The sequence below is a fragment of the Ambystoma mexicanum genome, chromosome 6q, assembly GCF_040938575.1.
Source record: "Ambystoma mexicanum isolate Mex_15411 chromosome 6q, UKY_AmexF1_1, whole genome shotgun sequence".
Taxonomy (NCBI): Eukaryota; Metazoa; Chordata; class Amphibia; order Caudata; family Ambystomatidae; genus Ambystoma; species Ambystoma mexicanum.
In genome coordinates this window covers 975633294-975654645 of record NC_090937.1, presented here as the reverse complement: position 1 = coordinate 975654645, position 21352 = coordinate 975633294, and the positions used below count along the sequence as shown (strand labels likewise).

General features: G+C 48.0%; 1 protein-coding gene across 2 annotated transcripts in view; it reads right to left on the bottom strand.

Moving 5' to 3' along the window:
* The window catches only part of TRAPPC11 (trafficking protein particle complex subunit 11), a 1974021-nt gene that overhangs the window by 1374574 nt on the left and 578095 nt on the right, over window positions 1–21352 (bottom strand). For both annotated transcript variants that reach the window (XM_069631477.1, XM_069631476.1), the window contains exons 16-17: window positions 8139–8200; window positions 7920–8049 (exon numbers count right to left, since the gene is read on the bottom strand). In XM_069631477.1, the coding sequence (XP_069487578.1) occupies window positions 7920–8049; window positions 8139–8200 (192 nt within the window). The remainder of the gene's footprint in view (window positions 1–7919; window positions 8050–8138; window positions 8201–21352) is intronic.

Below are 21352 nucleotides of genomic sequence, written 5' to 3'. Positions count from 1 at the left end.
CTCCACAGGTTTGTTTATAAGAGACGCTTGCGTTTCAGGTTTAAACCCTGAATTTCGAAGCCACGTGTGTCTCTTGAGGAGAATGCCTTGAGCGAGGGCTCGGCTGGCTCTCTCGGCAGAATCCAAAGTGTTCTTTAAAATGCTTTGGTTAACTTGCCTACCTTCAGAGACTGTGGTAAGTAGGCAGGTCCGTAGAGGTTCTGGAGCCTCTTGTAGGCCTTCTTGTATTAAAGCCCATTGCGCATCTGCGTAACTGGCCAACAGAGTGGTGTTTATTGGCGATACGCGTTACCCAGGGAATAAAGCCGTTTCCCCTCTTTGTCAGGGGGAGCCTCGCCTGTTGATAAAGGAACCCCTGCTCTTTTCCTTGTGGTAGTGACTACCAAATAATCTGGGGTGGAATGACCGCTAATATATCAAGGGTCTGATGGAGAAGGGAAGAATAGTTTTTCAATTCTTGGGTTTACACCTCTCGTAAGAGCCGGTGTAGACAAAGATGGAGCCAGGCGTTTGTTAAATCGAATTGAGGAGAGGGATGGCTTGGCTGGTTGCCGGCTTCTCCTTGAGTATATCCTCAATGAAGTCGGCTTCAGGTGCTGCCTCTTCAGTGGCAATTTTAAAGTAATCAGCTGCTTTACGTAACATTACATTAAATGTTAGTTGATCATCAAAAGGAGAGGGATTTCTTGTAAGGGTGTTCAGAGGAGTCTAAAGCCAGAATATCTGTATCTGGGTCTTGTGGTTCTGGGGACTGCCATGGTTGAGGATCAACCACATCTGGGTCCTCCCCCCAGCCTTCAACAGGTTCATCTTCCATGGGCTCATCTCCAATGAGCTCATGTTGCTACTCGTTCTAGAAAGGATTCTCCTGTACCTTAACTGGTAGAATGTCTTCTTTAGTAAGGTCATAATTATATATGTCCTCCTTCTAAAGAGGGGTCAAAAAGCCTTGGGAATTTAGATCTAGGGTTAGCAGGGCTTTCCTCCCTTGGCCCTTATGGTGTAGGTTGTTCAGTACGTGAAACAAACTTGTCCAGCCTTTCCATGCAGTCCTCAAAGTTTTCCCTAGTCCAGACTGACGACCTACAACGGTCTAGGGGTGGAAAGGGGTCTCTCTCATAGTCTTGCGTCGAAAAAGTGTCCCTAGCAATCCCTTCCATCGAAAAACTTCGAGATTTGTGCCTGAACGTCGAAGAAAGTCCTTCCTCTCCTTCAGAGAAGTCCTCGGGCAGGACCGATGATGGTGGGGTATCCCTGTACCCTTCTCTCGACTTCTGAACGATATCCTTAGATCTCTGCGGATCTTTGGGTCTTTTGGAGACTTTCTGAGAGTCCCTAGCCTGCCGTTTTTGGGAATCGGTGGCCACAATTCTTGCCAGGCTGACCTCGACGTCCTCACCAGTTGGGAGGCACGTAGGTACATCTGACGATTGTAAGGGAGTCTGTTTCGGCGGAATCGGGGCCTTGCCCCTATCAGCCACCTTTTCGGGCAGTGGCGTAACTTTCGGCGGTGGTAAGGCCTTGTCTTCAGTCCTTTGTTTGTCGTCGCTGTACGCTTTCCTGTGATGCGTGTCGACGGAACTATGTGTTTTTGGGGTAGCGCCCTTCGTCTTGGATTGCCCAGTCGCTAGGCGCGCATGCGGCTGCGGAGTGGGCTGCCGATCTCGGCGCTCGGTGAGTATCACCGGAATTACCCGTGCACCCGTTGGCGCCGAAGTCTTTTTCGGCATAGTCGAAGTAAGGCTAGGGGTTGTGTGCTTAGTGTCATGCACGTGTCTGTCGCCGGGGGGCGTGTCTTCCCCATAGCAGAGCTTACACCGTGCTTATCGGGGGCGGGGACAGACTATGCAGAACGCAAGCGTTCCATTGAAAGGTCAACAACCTCCGCCGTCGCCGCATTCGGTGGTAGCGGCAGTGGGAGAAGTCCCGGCCTTGGACATACCGTAGGCCGCCCACCGTTTTACTCTACGCTCCTTCAAAGTCTTGGGGCGGAGGAGCTTACAGGCCACACACCATTCCTCTTTATGATCGAGCGGCAAGCACCGGTTACACCGTCTGTGCTTATCCTTCCATTGGAATTTGCTCTTACAAATAGGGCAAAATCTAAATGGAGTCCTCCCAATAGCTGAGGTTACACAGAGTGACTAAGACCAACTGGGAAAGAGGGAAGAAAGGGAAAGGCATTTTCAGTTTCAAAAGAAATGTCTACCTGACCCCACTCTCCCTACTGTATAGGTCGGCGGAAGGCCCAGCCACGTGGGCGGCAACGCCGACAGGATCACCTTCCGTCGAATCTCGCAGGTCTGCGGTGGAAACTGGAACAGCCGTCGAGACAACGGACGGGAGGGGTGATCTTAAATATCTTTATAGAATAATTCGACCAAAGGTCGTTGGACAATAGCAATGTTCTTTACAAACTCCGCATAAGGGCGACCAGTTATCTGGATGGAAAAAAACAATCTGAGGGACCTCGACACGTTAGGGATCTTGGGTACACTACACATCACGTAGGGATAGTGTTACAGGCACGCCCATGTCGACGTCCCCTTTCGATTCTCGAAAGACAAGATGCAATACTCTGCGGTTACTACTGGATGTCGGACTATCTCTATTCCCTTCTCTCTTTCTACACTCCCTCTCGCTCCCTTCGTTCCGCTGACCACTTCCTCCTCACTGTTCCTCCCTCCCCTTGTGCCCCTTCTTGCATCCGCTCCTTCCAACTCCTTGCCCCCCTCCAATGGAACTCCCTACCACAATCAATCCGCTCTATGCCTTCCTTTTCCTCATTACGCACGTCCCTTAAATCTCTTCATCTCCATTCCCCGCCCCCTTCTCGCTCCCGCTCCCCCACCCTTTCCCTCTTCCCCTTAATCCTCTCCCTCCACTTCCCTCTCCATCCCTTCCTCACCCACGCCCCTTCCATTCCCCTCCCCCTCCTCCCACCTATCCTCCCTCTTCTTACTAGCTCTACTCCACTTCTCTCCCCCTTTCCTTCTGTCTAATTGCTCTACATACTGTTTTGTTGGTTTGATTCAAAATTGTATTTGCTTCTACTGTTACGGTTATTTTGTTATTGTTAAATGTATCCTGTTGTTAAAATGTGCAGCACTTTGGTGTAAAGCGCTATATAAACTTAATACAAATACAAATACTATGCACAGCATGTGATTCTAAGCAGATTGACAAACATCAGAAAGAGAAGATACGACACCTATGCAGACATATGCCGCTGGGGAGGCCCAGCGAGGAGAGAGAGAGAGCTGCAGAGGGAAGCTGCGTTCAGATGCAGCCAGCAGAAGCCCAAGTGGTGCCATCGGGAGAAATACCGGCAAGCCCACACTGAGGATCAGACAGTCCCTAGGCCATCAGGGACAAAATGGGGAGTTCTTTCCCGTTGTACTTACCTCAGGCGCACCCAGATAAGTCCCTGGAACACGAACCATTGCCTTACTGGTCTGCCGTTGTTTCAAATGAACAATTTGACATAAGTGTGTGGGGCTTAACCGCTACTTATGACTTTTTGCATTTTCTAAAAGGCCCAGGGTGGGGAAGACTGGGCCAGTTTGGCCAAGGATAGAAGGTCAATACTAGCAGAGTAAGAGGATATTAGCAGACAGCAGGATGTGTGGGTTATCCAGGTGAGGTCAGAGGTGGACGACCAAGCGGGAGGCAAGGAGGGATGGAAGGAAGGAAGGAAGGAAATTGTGGTTACGTGAGTAGGGAGTGCTTGTGAAGGGTATGATACTGAGTCAAAAGACAGTGACTGTGTTGTAGTAGTGTGGAGGAGGGAGTAGTAGTGTGAGAAGGGAGCAGTATTGTGGAGGAGGAAGCAGTAGCGTGGAGGAGAGAGGAGTAACAATAAAGGGTGGAGGGTAGTCATAGCAGGAGTGAGCAACATCTGAGGGATAGTGGAGCAGGCCGGTAAAGTTAGAGGAGCGAAGTAACTGGCATAAGAGAAAACACATGGAAGGGAGAGCATAACTGTGATGGACTCCAGAGCCAATCTAACAGGGTAGCTGAAAGGTAAATTCCCTACCCTCAGAGAACACTAATCATTAGATAGAATAGTGATGGTTTTAGGAAGGCCATGAGGGAGTGTATACAGATAATGTGTCTGGCCGTTAGGTTCTCCCTCCCAGTATACTAAAGAGATTAGACTGTACGGGTAACATTCTCCATCTTGCCCAGGTTGGTGAAGAGAAGCTTTTGAAGACGACAGAAAGAGAGCGCCGGCCATAGGGCCCACTGACGAATCAATACAAATCCTTAATCATCTTTGAGCCTTGGAGTGATTTCTGTACCATCTGTGACAGCAGCCAGAGAAGAAGTGATAGAGTCCTAACATGTCCATCCTCTCTATCGACCCATCTCTCTCTGCCGATATCTTGAAGTGCGAGGACTCTGATTTTATTATTTTGTCCCAATCCCCTTCACCGTCAGGATGTTAAGAATGTTTTTAGAACTCTAGAACTGTTGCACATTGCACACTCACAGGGGTGTGTATGCTGAGCATCTGCCACATGCAGATGTCGATGTAACCGCAAAACATAAAATAAGCAGTGTCGCATAGCAATTTGTTATGCAATTCTGTAGGTTTGCTAATTAAATTGACACTTGTGCAGCATAGCTAGCTATTTAAGATTCCTTGTTCAATGAAAACAGAACTCACCCTGAATTCCTCTCTTGCCAACAGGGCTCTCACCACCATCTTATCTGTTCACTTCAAGTTCAAAGGGCTAATGGACAGGGAGTGCAGCAGTACTCATCTGATTGGGATAATACTTTTATTAAGCTAATTATATCCTGTCTGACAAATAAAAGTATGTGTTAACTTTTTTTTTTTAAGACAGTCACGCAATTCCATTCCTAAAAATGTAAGATGTTACATAATGCATAATTACACTATTGCTACTGTAAAACACTGCATCTCTGCATGCTTTATTGTAAAGGTTACGTCAGTGTATCTAAATCTCATCGTGACAATTATATTTCATTTTGTTGAGGGAAGATGCATCATATTGAAAAAATGTAAATGACCATACAGCCAAATGCTTTTGATGGCAAACCTAGTTCTGTAACCTGCTGGTTGCATTCATGCGTGAAACTGATGCTCCACCCAGGAGCTGATACACAAACTCCTTGACATTCTATCTCATCACTCGGCTGCTTTATACCAGCTACCCTGAAAGTGAGATGGCTGCAAACTATAATTTTCCACCTAATTTGCCCAGTTCTCTTTCTGCTGTGAAATCTACTCTGCATAGTCTTTTACTTTCTTTCCTCTTAGATAATGAATACACAAAGCTAACTAGATGGTTCTGCAAAGTAGTGATCAATAGTTCGATCCAGTCTGTACATCTACATATCTACTGCAATAAGTACACGGTCAGCCTCCAGAGCTTGCTTTGCTCCAGGATTTTGATTGCATTATATATTAGCACCTGCGGGAGAGAGCTGGGTAAACTGTTTCCAAAGTCTTTTTTATCATATCTGTTTGTGTCCATTCATGCAGCTAACCTTTTACATTTCACATACACTCATCCAGGCCTTGCAAAATCTACCCGCCCACTTGCATAGTCAAGTAGATTTAAAGAAGGGCGTGTACCATTTGCAGGGAATGTTCGACACTTTTAGTTAACATTAACTTTGTTTGCAGTAAAGAAACATTTCACTGTGCTTGACTAGCCTCTAGGTGACAGCAGTGTGCCAAACAAAGCACGTTTGTAGTGACATGCCCCATTTTACTCAAAGCGCATTTCAATTTCTTGTCAACCATTGTTGTGGTTCGATTGCATTTCTCCTTAGGTGGAATAGCTAAACTAAGTTACTCGAACTGCAGGTCTTATGGAATTTAAAAGAAGTTGGAAGCCCTGGCCCTGGCTAATGTTTAACTTAAGTGGTATACACAAATTCTGTCTTGGGTACAAATAACTTCTGGTGACATTAAAGATATTAGTACAGTATTGCTAATCAAATAGTTGTGCTTACTAATCAAGAACATTTTAATTAGCAAACTCTGCTAATCAATTTTTGAAAACGAATTCATGGCTTGGGCCGTGTCCGAACAGAATTAAAGACCACCCAGTGACCAACACTTTCTGCCTTAGCACACATGGACCTGGTATCCCGCTCTCAGAGTTCCTACGCAGACTTGCTCAGGGAGATTAAGTAAGGAGTTAGCAGTGCCCCACAGGGAAAATCCAGAGTTGAGTCGCAGGGTTGGGGTCCTTAGCTTGAGTGTAAGCTGTTTGCAGGCACATGGGACTCCCCTTCTACTAGAGTCTGAACCCTTCTTAGCACCCTCTGAACTGTCTCTGGAAATAAGACTGTTAAGAAGGGACCAATCCTTTGGGTTTTCAGGATAGGGAAAACTGCTTTTTCCTTTAGCTCTTCCTTAGCAGTTTGGTGGCGATTCCAAGAACATTCAAGTATGTCTTTCAGAGTGTGAGTTACACTTTGTGTCATCGCGAAGCCTTCCCTACTGAAGCAGCCAACATGGCATTTATCTTGTTGTATTTGATAAGAGTTCTCAGTGTCAGTATCTATAATTTTGGTGACCCAGGATACTAACTCCCATTCTTTGTAATCAAGTTGAAGATATTAAATCAATTTAAAAGAATGTTTGATAAACGTCAGGTGTCACAGGATGTAAATGGGAAGCTTCTGTAGTGAAAGCAAGGAAGTATATAGAGATCCGCGTCAAATACTTGACAGCGAGAAAAAAGAAAAAGTGGGAATAAGATCCGGCGTTTCTGAGAGGTGGCTGTGTTATAAGAAGCTGTGATAATTTTGCTTGCAGAGGGGTCAACAGCATAAGCAGCGCTATGACAAGCTCTCCTAGATTATTAATGTTTCTATATCGCCATGGCAGCAAACTAGAAGAATCGGGAACCGCAAATGAAAAATGTGTTCACCTTGATTTCAAGTTGAAATATTGTTTGCCTTTCTTCAGTACTTGGAGGAACCGCAGCAGCAGTAAGGGCAGCGGGATCATCAATAACCAAGCACAGATGACTGGAAACTTGTGAAACAAACCCAGGTGCCAAGATCGGGGGACCTTTTGCACCCTAATTGCCGTCTCGCCACAAAAAGTCAGCACACACATTTTGAACGCAACAAAAGTTTGCCCTTCAACTGACAGTTTTAAATGGTAATTATTTGACAAGTGTTTGAACTTTCACAATAGTTCCGCTTTATTTAAATATTGAACAACTCTTCAAGTTTCTCAGTCTCCTTATATCAGTAGATAAACCAACAACTTTAAAGGAGAAATCTAAAAAAAAGGAAAAAGTATGCCATCTCTGCCGACAGTCCAATTTGTAATCAGAAGATTGATGGAATGCAACATACGAGGTAAAAGAGTGCCTGTTATCACACCCCACATGGTTCTACTGGGCAAATACACTCCCACTCTTTCCGCTACCCAGTCATACCATTGAACAATGTCCAGGCACATCTATATAACTTTTAAAACATTCAATATCTATGTTATTATAGCTCCTGGATGTCCCACCATAACAAGAATTGCTACGCCTGCCACAGCTGTAGTCAGAACATAAGATTTTAGGGATTGTTTTTTCCTTCGGTTACAGTTGTCCCTATTCCAACATGAATCATTCTAGACTAAGCCAGTTTGTTTGCTTGTTGTGGGATCAACAATTCATCACTTGGTCCCTCAGCATTGCGGGTAAGCATGTTCCCATCACTTTGCCCAAGGAGAACAATCTTCACAATTTAAACATCTGTAACGCTCTCTAACAACAGACACATGAGGATTGAGGAGGTGCTTGCGTCACTTATGAGAAAGAATATATATTTTTTTAAATCACAAACTAGCAACCCTGCAAAATGTTCACAATCCTAGATATGCAGATTAAGAATGCACACGTTTCAAACAGTAGCTTGGAACTAAGACTTACCAAAAGGAACAAAATCTTGCACTACTATTGTAAAAATGTTGACGGCCAGAGAAACACGGTCTGTCCAGAGCTTCTGTGCAGCCTTTACCATCGTAGGATCACACTCGGGTTCAGGTTCAGGATTCTCATTCTACCGAAGACCAAAATAAATTAAAACATGACCAATGAAATCACAATATTTGTCAAAGGTTTCCCCAACTACAGGTGATTCTCACTTACCATTAACACTTTTATAAGGTTCTTTTCTATTCGAGATTTCTGATCATCTTTAAGAGTAGACGCTAATAGCAGAATGAAGGAAATCAATTGAAAACTAAATGTATATGCATACAGAGAGGACATAGCTTCTGTTCTGTTGCTTGTGGCATGGGAAATGGATTAGGTAGGGCAAACAAAACTGCAAGGCCCAAGCTTCCCAATCCATATACTGGCAGGAAACAGATGTGCAAAATCTTTAAAATTTAAAATGATTTCCCAAAGAAGAAATAAATAAATAGCAGTCTTAAGAACATCAAAAACAATTTGGCGTAGCTACACTCAGTACCGTATAGAATCTCATCAGCAATGGCTATTGCACCAGACTGTCCGTAAACATGAGGAAATTGCCAAAACAAGACTGTGCACTACTTTTATGCAAACACCCCACATGTGCAAGGACTATACATTTAAACCAATATCCATGACGATTACTCTATAGTGCTTATACATGGTAGATTCTGCTCTTATCCACTTTAAGGGTTCTAGGAGATGGCAAAAATAGGTCACAAGATGGTGGGGAAACCTGGTGTGACCCACGGTTCTGTGTTTTTTTTGTGCCGATGGACATTTCTGAATGCCGCTTTCCTTTTTATTTGCTGGCATTTCCATTTCATTGCCATTTGCCATTGCCATTTGTCAGTGTCTCCTTCATCACTCCCCTACCCTCAGAATTGTCCATTCAGCGCTGTAACCATCTAATCTAATAATAGAACATTGTGTCACCCAAAAGGAAAGCCCAAACTCTCTTATGGTAAGTGTAGCAGTGCATTCAGGCTGAACTTCAGGAGGGAGGAAAGCCACTGGCAAGGTACAATTATTCCTAACTAGCCATACCAGGTCTGCAGCTGACATGAACGTGGGGGTCTGCTGTAGCCTTGTGTATGTAATATTGTGTCCTAACTTCATATTTTTGAAAAAGAAAACGCAAAATCGTCCAACTCCCGGAGTCGCCTATACGGATAGCACTGGGCCGGACCCCGCTCCACCCATGTGCAGGGCAAATTGGTGGGGTTGGTCAGATTTCACTATTGCCAGTACACCCCAGACTTGTATGCCGACCTTGGGCCAACATTTCAGCCCACCGACTGTTATGGGGCTGGAGCCAATCCTGGACATACAAATCCACTGTTAGGGAGAATTCTCTGTAAAGGCTAATTTCCCAAACCTAGCGAGTCCCCCAGCAGCTCTGCTGGATTTTTGGGGTTTATTTTTTTCTCCTGCTAAGAGTGAGACTCTTTTACTCCCACACTTAGACATGATTTGAGGTGTTCCTTTATCTTTCCATGTGTTTTATGGGCTATGGGGTCTTTTACTCCATAGGGTTTCATGTGTTTTTGATGTGGGTTACACAGCAACCTCTGTGCCGTAACCCACGGGTGTCGTAGCGACCCCCCAACATAGACTCCATACCCTGGGACTGACCACTGTCTCCCAGGGCAGGTAAAGTCACCATTGGCTTTACCAGTCCCAAATTATGAACAGAAACCAGTACAAACCATCATATTGTGGATGTACTGGTCGGGGCAATTCATTTGCTCCGGGGTCTGTTGGTCGATGGGGCACGTCTCCGCCCCCCCTGATCGAGTTTTGGCTGGTGGCAGTGGATACTACTTTTTATATTCGACCGCGAATATATCTCTATAGGATTTTCCCATTGTTCGAGGCTACCAACTTTAATTATTTAATTCTTATAGCCTCAAACATACCGCCGGTTTATTTATTTAATATTAATTCACCGGTTGGTATTTTTTGCCAGAACTCGATTCTAAAATGGCGTTTGTGTTCTCTTCTGTGACTCCAACCCAAGTCGAGCCCTTTGTTCCACTTTTTGGCGGGCTTCTCCACAGAAGCCTCCAAAAGTGGTGCCACTCTGTCTTGGTACCACAGGGGATGTGGGAGGGGGTTTACGCACCATGGACTGAGTTGCCTTGGCAACTCAAGTCGCACTCTTGTGTGATTGGCCCAAGTGGTGAGCTGGCCGGCTCACCACTTAGCATGTTTGATTGACAGCTAGGCTGAATGAATGGGGGTGTGCTGCATAAAAGCAGGGCTTTGGGGACTGGAACTTCAGAAGTCGCCACAGGACCTAAGAATCCGAGGAGGGAGAAGCCGAGCCGACCTGCAACGACGACACCACCGGTGGAGCCCTGCTGAACCGTCTCACCACTTCCCGACGATAGAGGAGATCTCCAGTACGGAGAGTCTTCTTCCTTTGACTGGTGGGGATAACCAGTTTTGCCTTCTTTTCACCTTCCTGGAGCATCTCGTGGCCGCCTTGCCCGTGCCAAGCACCCCGGCAACCGGAATACCACGGCTTACCACTACTGCAAAGAGAAGGGTAGTACCTTCTAACCGAACGAACTCCGCGGCTGGTTTCTTCCCTGGCAGTGCAATGACATTCCTCTTTCCTCCACGGCGAGACCTCCTCTTCCTCTGGACGAAACACCGACTTGCACCCGCTGCCAGGAACAACTGCCCCCGCTGGAGCTTCCTTCACACTTAAGGTACTGTGTCCCGCCTGGCTTCCGTTGCGACAGATCGTTCGGGGTTACAGTAAAGCCTCGACTTTCTAACCTGGGCTGGCCTGGGACAACCTAGCTAACTTTTCCTGACTTTAATTTCATCCTTTGTGTGTGAACCATCTACAAGACTCTTTGGGCATTACCCCACTGTGTGAACCTGGACCCCTTCTGCTTGCTCTCTCCAAGAGCTGGGCCTTGCAATTGACTTCCTTGCTCTCCAGTAGAACTCTGTCTATCCTGCCTTACTGTGGTTCTTTTAAAAGTATTGAAATTTGGGTGCTTCCATAACTCTGCCCCCCCCTTTTTATAACTTATTAGAGTGCCATCTTATGTTAAGCGCTCACCTCTGTCTGAAAATAAGTGGCGTTTCTCACTAAGACTTGTCTAATAAGTAATTAGGGTTGTATATGTATAATAGTGACTGTGTGCTGAATTTACTTACCTCTTTGTGCTAGTGTAATTTACAAGTGTGTCTTTAAAATAAATAATTATATACTTTTACACCAAAGCTCTGGTCAGTGTTTGCTTGTGCTACTGTATTTCTGTACCTATTGTGTATACTATACATACTGCCTAACTGTTCTTGAGGGAAGTCTGACTGCTCAGCCACAGCTACCAAGTGAATCTGTGTGGTACAGACTGCTACCAAGTGGGTTTACTGCCAAACACCTGTAGTCTTAAATCTTTTGCAGTGGTCCCTAAGGGAACTGCACAGGTGTCTACCTAACACCCACTTTCACAAATATATATATAGATGGGGGGGCGTGGCTAACCAGCCATGGAGTAGGATGTGCTCTCTTGGTGGCTCCTGTTGATCCGCGCTGAAGTGCGTTAAAATGTACCAAGAAACTCCATAAAAGAAGGTTTGGATGTCGGAAAGCAGGCTGCACAACTGCTGAAACTTGGAAGTGTCTCGTGTGATGATTCGGGAGTCTGGAGTCTTTAATTGATGCACACAGAACAAACAAAGGATACAAAATGGTGATCCCGAACATCAAAGGGACCGCCTGAAGTAATTACGGGAAGGAAGGATTCCATCGAGGATTGCCTGTGTGAAGGTGCAGGAAATCGGACAGTGCAGTGCACGCACACAAAAAACATTGCTGCATTGCCCGCCTCGCTGGGAGCGGTAAAACAGCTGTTGGGGACGCCAATGCAACGGTGCCCGTAGAGGCATTTAGCACGTCGGGGCACAGCTGAGGGGATTCCGAGGGGTCCATGGACTTGCGGAGTGAGCGCTGCATGACTGCAACCCTTTTCTCATCGCAGTGAAGGGCCATTGAGCGTGCGCGATCGAGAAAGAGTTTGGGACACAAGCCTCCGCTCATAACGGCTACGGGTGGTGACACACCAACAACACACGAAATAGGTCTGCCGGACGCCGTGCAGGCACTGGATGGAGAACATGCCCGGAGTGCGAGTGCAGAAACTCTGAGACACAAGCTGTGCCATGTGAACACTGAAGGGCAGTCGGTCCTTCTCGGAGGCATGAAACTGACAGGCTGTGTGGGTCGATACATTGTAGCTCAGAAACGAAATATGAAAGAGCAGGATTAACCGCTTCACGTGACTGTACTGGGCAAATGACACTGTGAGCTGCCAGCACCAGTTGAACTCTGGATGGGAAAGCAGACCTGCAATGGGAGCGCATGAAGGGTGCCCTTGATTGCGCCAGTGGGAGAGGGGCAAAAGATGGTGGCATGTGCATGAAGGTGCCTGGATGAAGAGGAGGGCAACAGCCAAAACATTAACATTCAACCCTAGCAGGACCCAGTAAATGACAAAGAACAACCAACGCATAACCATTCGGGCCCTGGCTGCGGAGCAGTTCAAGGGAAAGGCGGATACGTAAGGGGGACATAGGAGCCCCGGGAAGAGAACACTGGGACGCCCGTGGGGCAGAGATGCAGAGCGGCCCGAAATAGCCCTGCCGGGGAGGAGCCACGGTGGGCCCAGCGAGCGAGGAGCACCCGAGGAGGAGTGACATAGTGGGGGACACAGTAGCTGGAGAGTGAGGCACGGCAGTAGCGGCCGGGAGCGGAGCACGCCCTGACTAAGGTCCCCAATCAGACCACAGGCATACGCTTGGGGTGACCGTGCCGAGCTGTACTGCGGGCACGTCCCACAGGGCCCGCAGCACACGCATACGCGGCCCCGCCCTGAGGAGAACTGCTGCTGATACATTGTTGTGCCGCATACTTGGCAGCGAGCGCGGACTAAAAAAAAAAAGTAAACAAACAAGGAACACACACGCGAGAGGCCGCCACAGCGGAGGCTCAGTGGGCTCTGGGAGCGCTGCTCTGCAGTGCAGTTCTGAGAGCACTGAAATACAAGGGGCAAGACAAACTGCTGAGACGGTGCTCTAGGTTTGGGGGACCAGAATAGCCCATATTACCACGTGGGACGACAAAGCCCGCTTCAAGGACTGGTCAGGGGGCTTGCTAGCACTTACAACACGGTTGGTCTGTGAAACGTGACCAACATTGGACAAGAGGCTACAGTACCCTTGGGGTCCTGGGAGGACGCATGCTGGATGGGTAAAACATCGAGTGGGCTCCACAGGCTCTGGAGGGAAGCCCGAAGGCCCGGACCAACTGGGGCTGGAGTTTAAGGTTCGAGAGTTTTAAATAAATGCACATTATTGCAGGGGAAGACATAACCCACTCCTGCAGCAAATAAGTAGCTTCAAGCCACCCCCTGCGTAGCCTGTCTGGGCCCAGACGCCAATAGCAGTTTAACCCCGCGCGGGCTACTAGCCATAAGCGGCGGGGCTTGCCTACACGTTTCTGGCACAATGCCATGTCCAGCAAACCACTGAGAACGAAGGGCAAGCAACCCACGCTGGACGATTACGCCAGAACATCACCGGGCCCGGAAGGTGCCAAGAGTAAAGACAAAACCCCCGTTGGGGGCACAGTCGCCATGGGCACGAACCAGGAGATCCTTGCTGCGATAGCTGACCTGAAAGTGGCCTGGGAGACCAAACTGGGACTGGCTATGACCGAATTGAAAGCAGCACTAGAGCTCAAAGTTGGGGCAGTACAAGAGGAAGTGAATCTCCTCCGGCAAGATGTCAGGTCGCTGGCAGAACTCACAGAGAACTTTGATAAAGAGGTGGCCCCGGACACAGCAGACTGTGCAACACATAAATCGGAACTCCACGTCCTAGTGCAATGCGTGGGTAACCTAGAAAGTAGGGCGGAGGGACGTGCCCGGAGGAATAACATCTGCATTGTTGGTTTGCCGGAGGGAGCTGAGGGACCCAACCCTACAGAGTTAATTGAATCCATGCTGCTGCAGGAGATAACTGGAGGAGTGTTGTCCCAGGGGTTTGCGGTGGAAAGAGCGCATAGGGCCATAATGAGGAGGCCGCCGCCAGGAACCCCCCCCCTAGGCCGGTGATCACCAAGATCCTGAACTATCGCGATCGGGAAAGAATCCTTGAACACTTCTGGAAGGGTGGAACGATACAAAGGGGGACAGCAAACATAACCGCATACCCAGATTACACCCTGTTGGTACAACATAGTCGTATGAACTTTGGGACCGTGAAGAGAAGATTGCGTGAAGCAGGCCACAAGTATATGCTGCTCTACCCGGCGAAGCTGAAGGTGTTCCACAAAAACAGAACCTTGTTTTTTGAATCTCCGGAAGAAGCTATGGGGTGGCTCGACACACAGAGCTGCCGCCAGGAGTCGGGCATCCAGACGGGAGAAGGAGGAAATAAGTAATCTGTGTCTGTTGCACCAAGGTGTGTCGCAGCCTAAGACAATGGGACTTGATTATTGCATAAGATGTAGCCTATGGGCGTGCATGGTCAGGGTTATAAGTGAGCACTGAGACTTTTGATATGAGCACGGGAGCCTTGCAAAGCTAGTCCTCGTATTCCCATTAGAAGCTTAGTTAGGTCACCGGTAGTCCGGTGACACCCTTCCGGGTTCCTGCCCTCGGCATCCCGAGGCAGGACCAAACGTGGGGTTGCCTGAGATCCAGGGATGGAGCTGGGCACTTGTTGGGGTTGGGAGGGGTGGGAGGAGGGAAGGGGCGGTGTGTTGGGGTTTGTTGTTGGGAGAGAGGGGAGTTTGTTGGGAGAGGGCGGGGAACGAGCCAAACTGAGAATCTTATTAGGCGGGTTGGGAGGCGGAGAGGGACGGCGGGATATTGTATCTATGGCGTTGGGTCGCCTTAGAGTGGTTACCTGGAATGTCAGGGGCCTTAATAGTTACTTGAAGCGTAATAAAGTAATGATGTACCTGAGAAGGATGAGGATCGACATAGCATTATTGCAGGAGACCCACCTTACCATGGAGAAATTGGAGGGGGAGCATTGCGGGAGCCACATACTCGGCATACGCAAGAGGAGTTATCACATGCGTAGCACCTCATGTACCGTTTCAATTGCTTCAGTCTACGGGAAACCCAGAAGGCAGAATGATAGTAGTGCGGGGGGATGTTGGAAAACCGGGAAGTGAGTATTATAAACTTATACGCCCCTAACCAGGATACAGCGGCCTACTTTCGGACCCTGTATGGCAAAATTAGCTCCCTATTAGGTGGCATGATCCTATGGAGCGGGGTCTTTAATTGTGTACTGAATCCTAAGATGGACAGACCAGATGGTAAACTAGACAAACCCACCCCGCCTGCAAAGGTGCTACAGGACCTCCTGAGAGATTTTGAACTCTTAGATGTCTGGAGGTAGTTGCATCCGGCAGACAGGCAGTACTCACACTATGTGGCACCACATGACCTGAACACGAGGCTGGACTACGTGTTCGCCGCTGTCGAGTTGGTAGGAGAGATGAGAGGCGCAGAATATAAGGCCAGAGTGCTCTCAGACCACTCCCCCGTGGTCCTAGAGTGGCAACACCAACCCCCTAGAGCACGGATTCCGACGTGGAAACTCAGAGCTGAGGCTCTGCAGGACTCGGGATTCCGGGAGGATCTGAGGGAGGCGATCACAGAGTACTTCGAAAACCGGTAGTGTTCGAACTATGGGAACTGTGTGGGAGGCGTTTAAGGTGGTGGTGCGGGGGCTGGCTATATCAAAATCCAGAGGGCTCCAGGGGGGCATTGAACGTGAGTTGCAGGAGACGGAGAAGGAGTTGGAAGACATTATGCGTAGGGAAGGCACCTCTCGGGAAGATGGGGTCAGGATGAGACTGCTACAACAAGCTAGCGGTGAGCACTGGGACAGGTTATGTAAATTAAGCTATAAGAAATATGTGGAGAGACAGCATGCGGGGGGGGACAAGCCGGGCAGATTGCTGGCCTGGCTATATAAGAGCGAAGTATCACAGCCGGTGATTAAGGAAATTAGAGGGGAGGGAGGCTAAATCCTGGATACCCAAGAGGGAGTGAATGAAGAGTTCCTTAGATATTACAAACGTCTCTATGAGGACCTAGGCGAAGAGAGGGACCAAGAAATCCAGGAAACGCTAGAAGATATAGGCTTGCCCACCTTAGACGATTTAGAACAGGCAGACCTGGATGCCCCAATCACATTAGAAGAACTAGTGATTGTGATTCAGGACCTGCCCACTTGCAAAGCTCTGGGGTCAGACGGGCTCCCAAGTGAATTCTACAAAACCTACAAACAAGAGCTGCTTCCCCCGTTGTTGGCTATGCTTAATGAGGCGTTTGAGCATGGCAGGTTGCCAGAGTCCCACGAGAGGCAGTGATCATCCCGCTTTTAAAGCCAGGTAAGTCTAGCACAGACTGCGGGTCATATAGACTCCAATCGATGCTTAACCAGGACAGCAAAATCCTTACGGCAGTGCTAGCAAACAGGCTTAAGCGAGTCATCGGCAAACTGATACACCCCGACCAAACAGGCTACGTCCCTGGTAGGAATATAACTGATAACCATAGAAGACTGCACCATATTATTGATCAGACAAAAGAGGACTCGGGTGAACTGGCGATCGTCTCGCTTGATGCAGTTAAGGCTTTCGACTGGCCCTGGCTGTTAGCGATTTGACAGAATACGGAATGGGGCCGGGGTATCTTAGGTGGGTCAAAATGTTATACAGCTCCCCAATTGCAAGGGTTAAAACGGGTGCCATTATCTCAGACAGATGGCAACTTAGCAGGGGCACTAGACAGGGCTGCCCCTGGTCGCCCATGTTGTATATACTAGCGCTGGAACCATTGGCAGTCTGTCTTAGACAACAATATGGGGAGATAGGAATCCGCACTGCGAGTGGTCCACTTCTTATTTCATTATATGCTGACGATATACTCCCAGAGGAGAACACACAATACATCCTGGAGGTGATGGACAATACGCTACCCTCTCTGGCATAGCGGTAAACCCCAAGAAATCTAGCATGTTCCCCCTGGGGAGATACAGACGTGCCTTACGAAGGAGCTTACCAGTAATGCCAATACCCTGGCGAGCCGAGACGTTCCGATATCTTGGAATTGATATATACCACACGGCAGGAGAGGAACACAAACAACACAGAAAAAGCAGTGGAAAGCATTAAAAATAGCATGGGATTCTGGTCCAGACTACCCCTGGCCATGATGGGGAGAGCTGCTCTGATCAAGATGGTAATCCTGCCCAGACTGTTACATTTCTTTGTAAACATCCCGTATGTGATCCCTAGGCGCTCCTTCGCTAGTCTCCACAGCTTGTGCAGGGGCTTTATATGGCATAACTCCAGGAACAGGGTGACTCTCTGGAAATTACAAAATTCATGTGACAGGGGGGGAATAAACCTGCCGAATTTTGAGTTATATTACTTGGCGGGACCACTGCAATATGTGGCCAGGTGGCTGTCTGAAGAAGAAACGGCTGAAACCCGGCTGTTGTGCATGGAACCTGCTCCCTACTTCCTTAGAGAGATAGTCTGGTTATCAAAAACAAAGGTACTAGAGATGGCGAGGTTGTTGGTGCTTGGCTGGGAGGTGTGGCACAGGGCATGGCAGATTGTGGGATACCCAGCTCCTTTTTCCATGCAGGTGCCGCTGGTGGCGCTATGCAGGGAAGACCCCCAATTAATAAAAGGGGTCCGTAGATACTGGGAACCGATGGGCCTGGCTAACCTGGGAGACATATGGCAGGAGGGGGAGGCACTGGATTTCCAGAAACTAATAGAGGACACCGGGGTGCATAAAGGGCAACACATTACCTACTCCAGAATCGTTAAACGGGAGAAAAGTGGCCGGCAGCAGTGCTTGCAGAACAACCTGATGCCACCATTGAGACTATATATGACATCTCGGAGAGTGGGCATGAGATATCCCGCATATATGAGCTACTGGGGTCCAAGGTGGGGAAGGAATTGCTCCAACTGAGGCAAGCCTGGGAAGAAGAGGTGGGAGAACCCATGTCAGATGGGCTATGGGACAGAGCCCAAAGATATCATAAGAAAGTGTCCCGGAATGCGAGGCTCCAACAGATCCAACTATATGTCACACATAGAGCATATCTGACCCCCAGTAAGATTGCCAGGTTTGGTGGCCAGTTGACTTCGAGATGCCCCAGGTGCGGGGAGGAGGAAGCTGGGATGTTACACATGTTCTGGGCTTGCCCGGAGCTGGGAAGGTTTTGGACAGAACTGAAGCTAAGCTTGGCAGAAAAAGGCATTACGCTGGAGGTGGAGTCGGCTTGGGCATGCATGCTGAGGGGCTTTCCTAGACCACGAAATCTGAGGCACATTAGTAAAATGAAAGACCTGGCCTACATTCTGGCCAAACGCAGGATTGCAATGTGCTGGAAGGCAGCCCATAGGCCTAGGATAGAGTTGTGGTGGGCTGACCTCATGAAGTGGGCAGAGGCAGAAATGGCTGCTTGGTTTGAAGCGGTCAGCAGGGAAGGGGCGGAGGAGGTGGGACCCCTAATCGAATGGAGCCAACTGGTGGCCACAATGGCGGGCCCCTCCCAGACCGATTACAGTGATGATGACATGGAAAAGATAATGACACTAGACTCGCCTGAAGATGAACAGGCTGATGACATGGATACAGGGGCTCGAGTTAACGGGGCGGGTAGGAGTAGGACAGAAGAGTGTATTCTGTAATGTTCTGTTAAAGTTAAACATGGAAGTCCCAATTATTTGTAATGTTTGGTGTGTTGTTATAAAATAAAAGAAAAACATTTAAAAAAAAAATATATATAGATAGTCAATACAAAAGAATACACTACATTGGTTTACTTAAAAATGTACACGTTTAATACAGGTCACACATATAATATCAATGTTAGGAAAAGGAAGCACTCCAGTAAAGCACAGTGAAGATATGGAGATAGCAAATGGCATGTTAGGCCTAACACACTCTTTACCCTAAATGCAAACCCCATGTCTGATTGTGGACACTATATAAGTATAGACCCCTATACAATAAAAAGCACAGTAATTACCATCATAATTAAGGTCCAATACATATGCACACAGGGTAGCGTTAAATACAGGTAGCAAAAAAGGGGTACACAAAGTCCAACAAAGCCAGGAGGGCTACCATAGTAGAGGATATATTTCATCTTTACACTACCTATGGCCAGTGGGGCATATTACACTCCAAAGAGGGAAACATTAATAACACACAGTGATACATTGTACATCCCGAGGCAGGAGTGTAATGCAAATATTTAAAAATCGCGAATAAATCAGGGGTAGTCACTAAGATTTCAGGGCTTGGTGGAGAACATCAGACCTTAGGTGATCCTAGAACAATGTCATAGTTCAGGTTACTACTTCACAGTGCACCAATGGAACTAAGTCTGTAAACTGGCCTGTGGTTGTGAAAAGAAATTGCAGGTAAGTCCTAGTTCCTTGCCACTGGTGCAGAGATGGCAACAGCTACCCCCAAGGAATCCCAGAGAAGACAACCAAGAAGAGATCCAGAGCCAGGTTCCAGACCCAGAAGCCCCAGGACAGAATGCAGCAAAGAAGGACGCAGCACCAAATGCAAGTCATTGTGGAAATGCGGTTGAAGTCCACCTGTAGGGATCTGGTACCAGAGACCATGGGGACCCCTGTAAAGATTGAGCACAGGACGGAGTACCAGAATAAACACAGGAATACCCAGTATTCAAAAGGGCATAGGGAGAATATCCAGCCTTTGGTCTCTGACTGCAGCACTACCAAAATTTAAGTTTCATGAATTTCTATCCCTCGCAGAGCTAACAACCTATGCAAATTCTCAATTTAGCATCTTAGGCTTAAGCCTTCTTAAACCATTTGCTCGCAATAAAATAAAGAAATCCAAGAATTTGATTAGATGTAGGTGAACCATGCATGTGTTGGATAACGTGAGAGCCCACAACCTCCTTCAGTCCTATCAATCTGGCTTCATACCCAGATGTAGCACAGAAACAGCTACCATTAACGTGATCAGCAATGCCCTTAAAATCCTTAATGACGGCCATCCTTGCCCTCCTGGTTCTCCTTGACCTCTCATCAACATTCGACAGAGAACACCAGACCCTCACAGACAATCTACAGTGCCGAATGGGGATCAGCGAGATAGTCCTCAACTGGTTCAAATTGTACCTTGCTAATCGCCATGAGTTTGTACAAATGGATTCCTCCAAATCACAAACTCTACCCATCAACTGTGGAGTCCCACAAGGATCCATCCTCTCACCTGAGATATTCAATCTTTACATGGAACCACTTGGAACCCTCCTTGATCCACACAACATCCACATCCACTAATGCGCAGAAGGCACACAGCTCTGCCTCATGTTATCCCCCATCGTAGACATCAAAAGGTTCAAGCCTCGCCTCTCTTTGATCCAGTCGTGGAAGTCTAGTGCCTACCTGAAGCTCAACCCGTCCAAGACTGAATTCCTACTGCTGACCGAATCAACACCTTGACATCCAGACCTGGCTCTCTAATATGCACCTCAAAGGCTTCACGCCCCAGCAGGCAGGCCACCTGCATCAAGTCCCTTAGGTTCGACATGGACAGACACCTCTCCTTCAAACCACACATAGCAAGGAAGACACAAACTGCTTGGTACTAGCTTTCTCTCCTACAGAAAATCAAACCCTTCATCTCAAAAAACATCTTCAGATCTGCTGTCCACCCCTTAGGCCGCTCCCACCTGGATGGTGGCAATCCCATTTTGGAAGGCCTTCCGGCAACTACCCTGGCACCCATGAGATGTGTCCTGCATGCTGCAGGAAGACTCAAAGGACTCCACATATTCCACCCCATCACCCCGACCCTCATCAAACTGTAATGCTGCAAGCCCCTATCATCACCAAGTCCTGCTGCATCATCTACAAGGCTACCACCCGGACTTCCCCAAGCTACCTGACTGAGAAACACAGCATCTCTGAAGGCCGACGATCCACCAGATGTTAGGACATTTTCAGACTTGAACTCCACCAGTGCAGGGAGGACAGAACCAGAAGACAGGCCTTCTCGGTCTATGCCTCAAGACTCTGGAACCTCCTATCCATCAACATCAGACTCGCCCCCTCGCTTCTTCAGTTCAGAAAGGAGCTCAAGAGTGTCCTCTTCAAGAAATGGCTCTGCCCCAAAACCTACCCACCCTACCCGAGACTGGGTGATCAAATCCCCACTGTTTCCTCCCCTGGTTTGCTACCAAATTGCACACCCTCCCCCCCTGTTTTGTCCTCACTCCCTTGTTTCTCTGCTTCCCTCACTAAGTTCTTCTCTCTATAATTGTAAAGC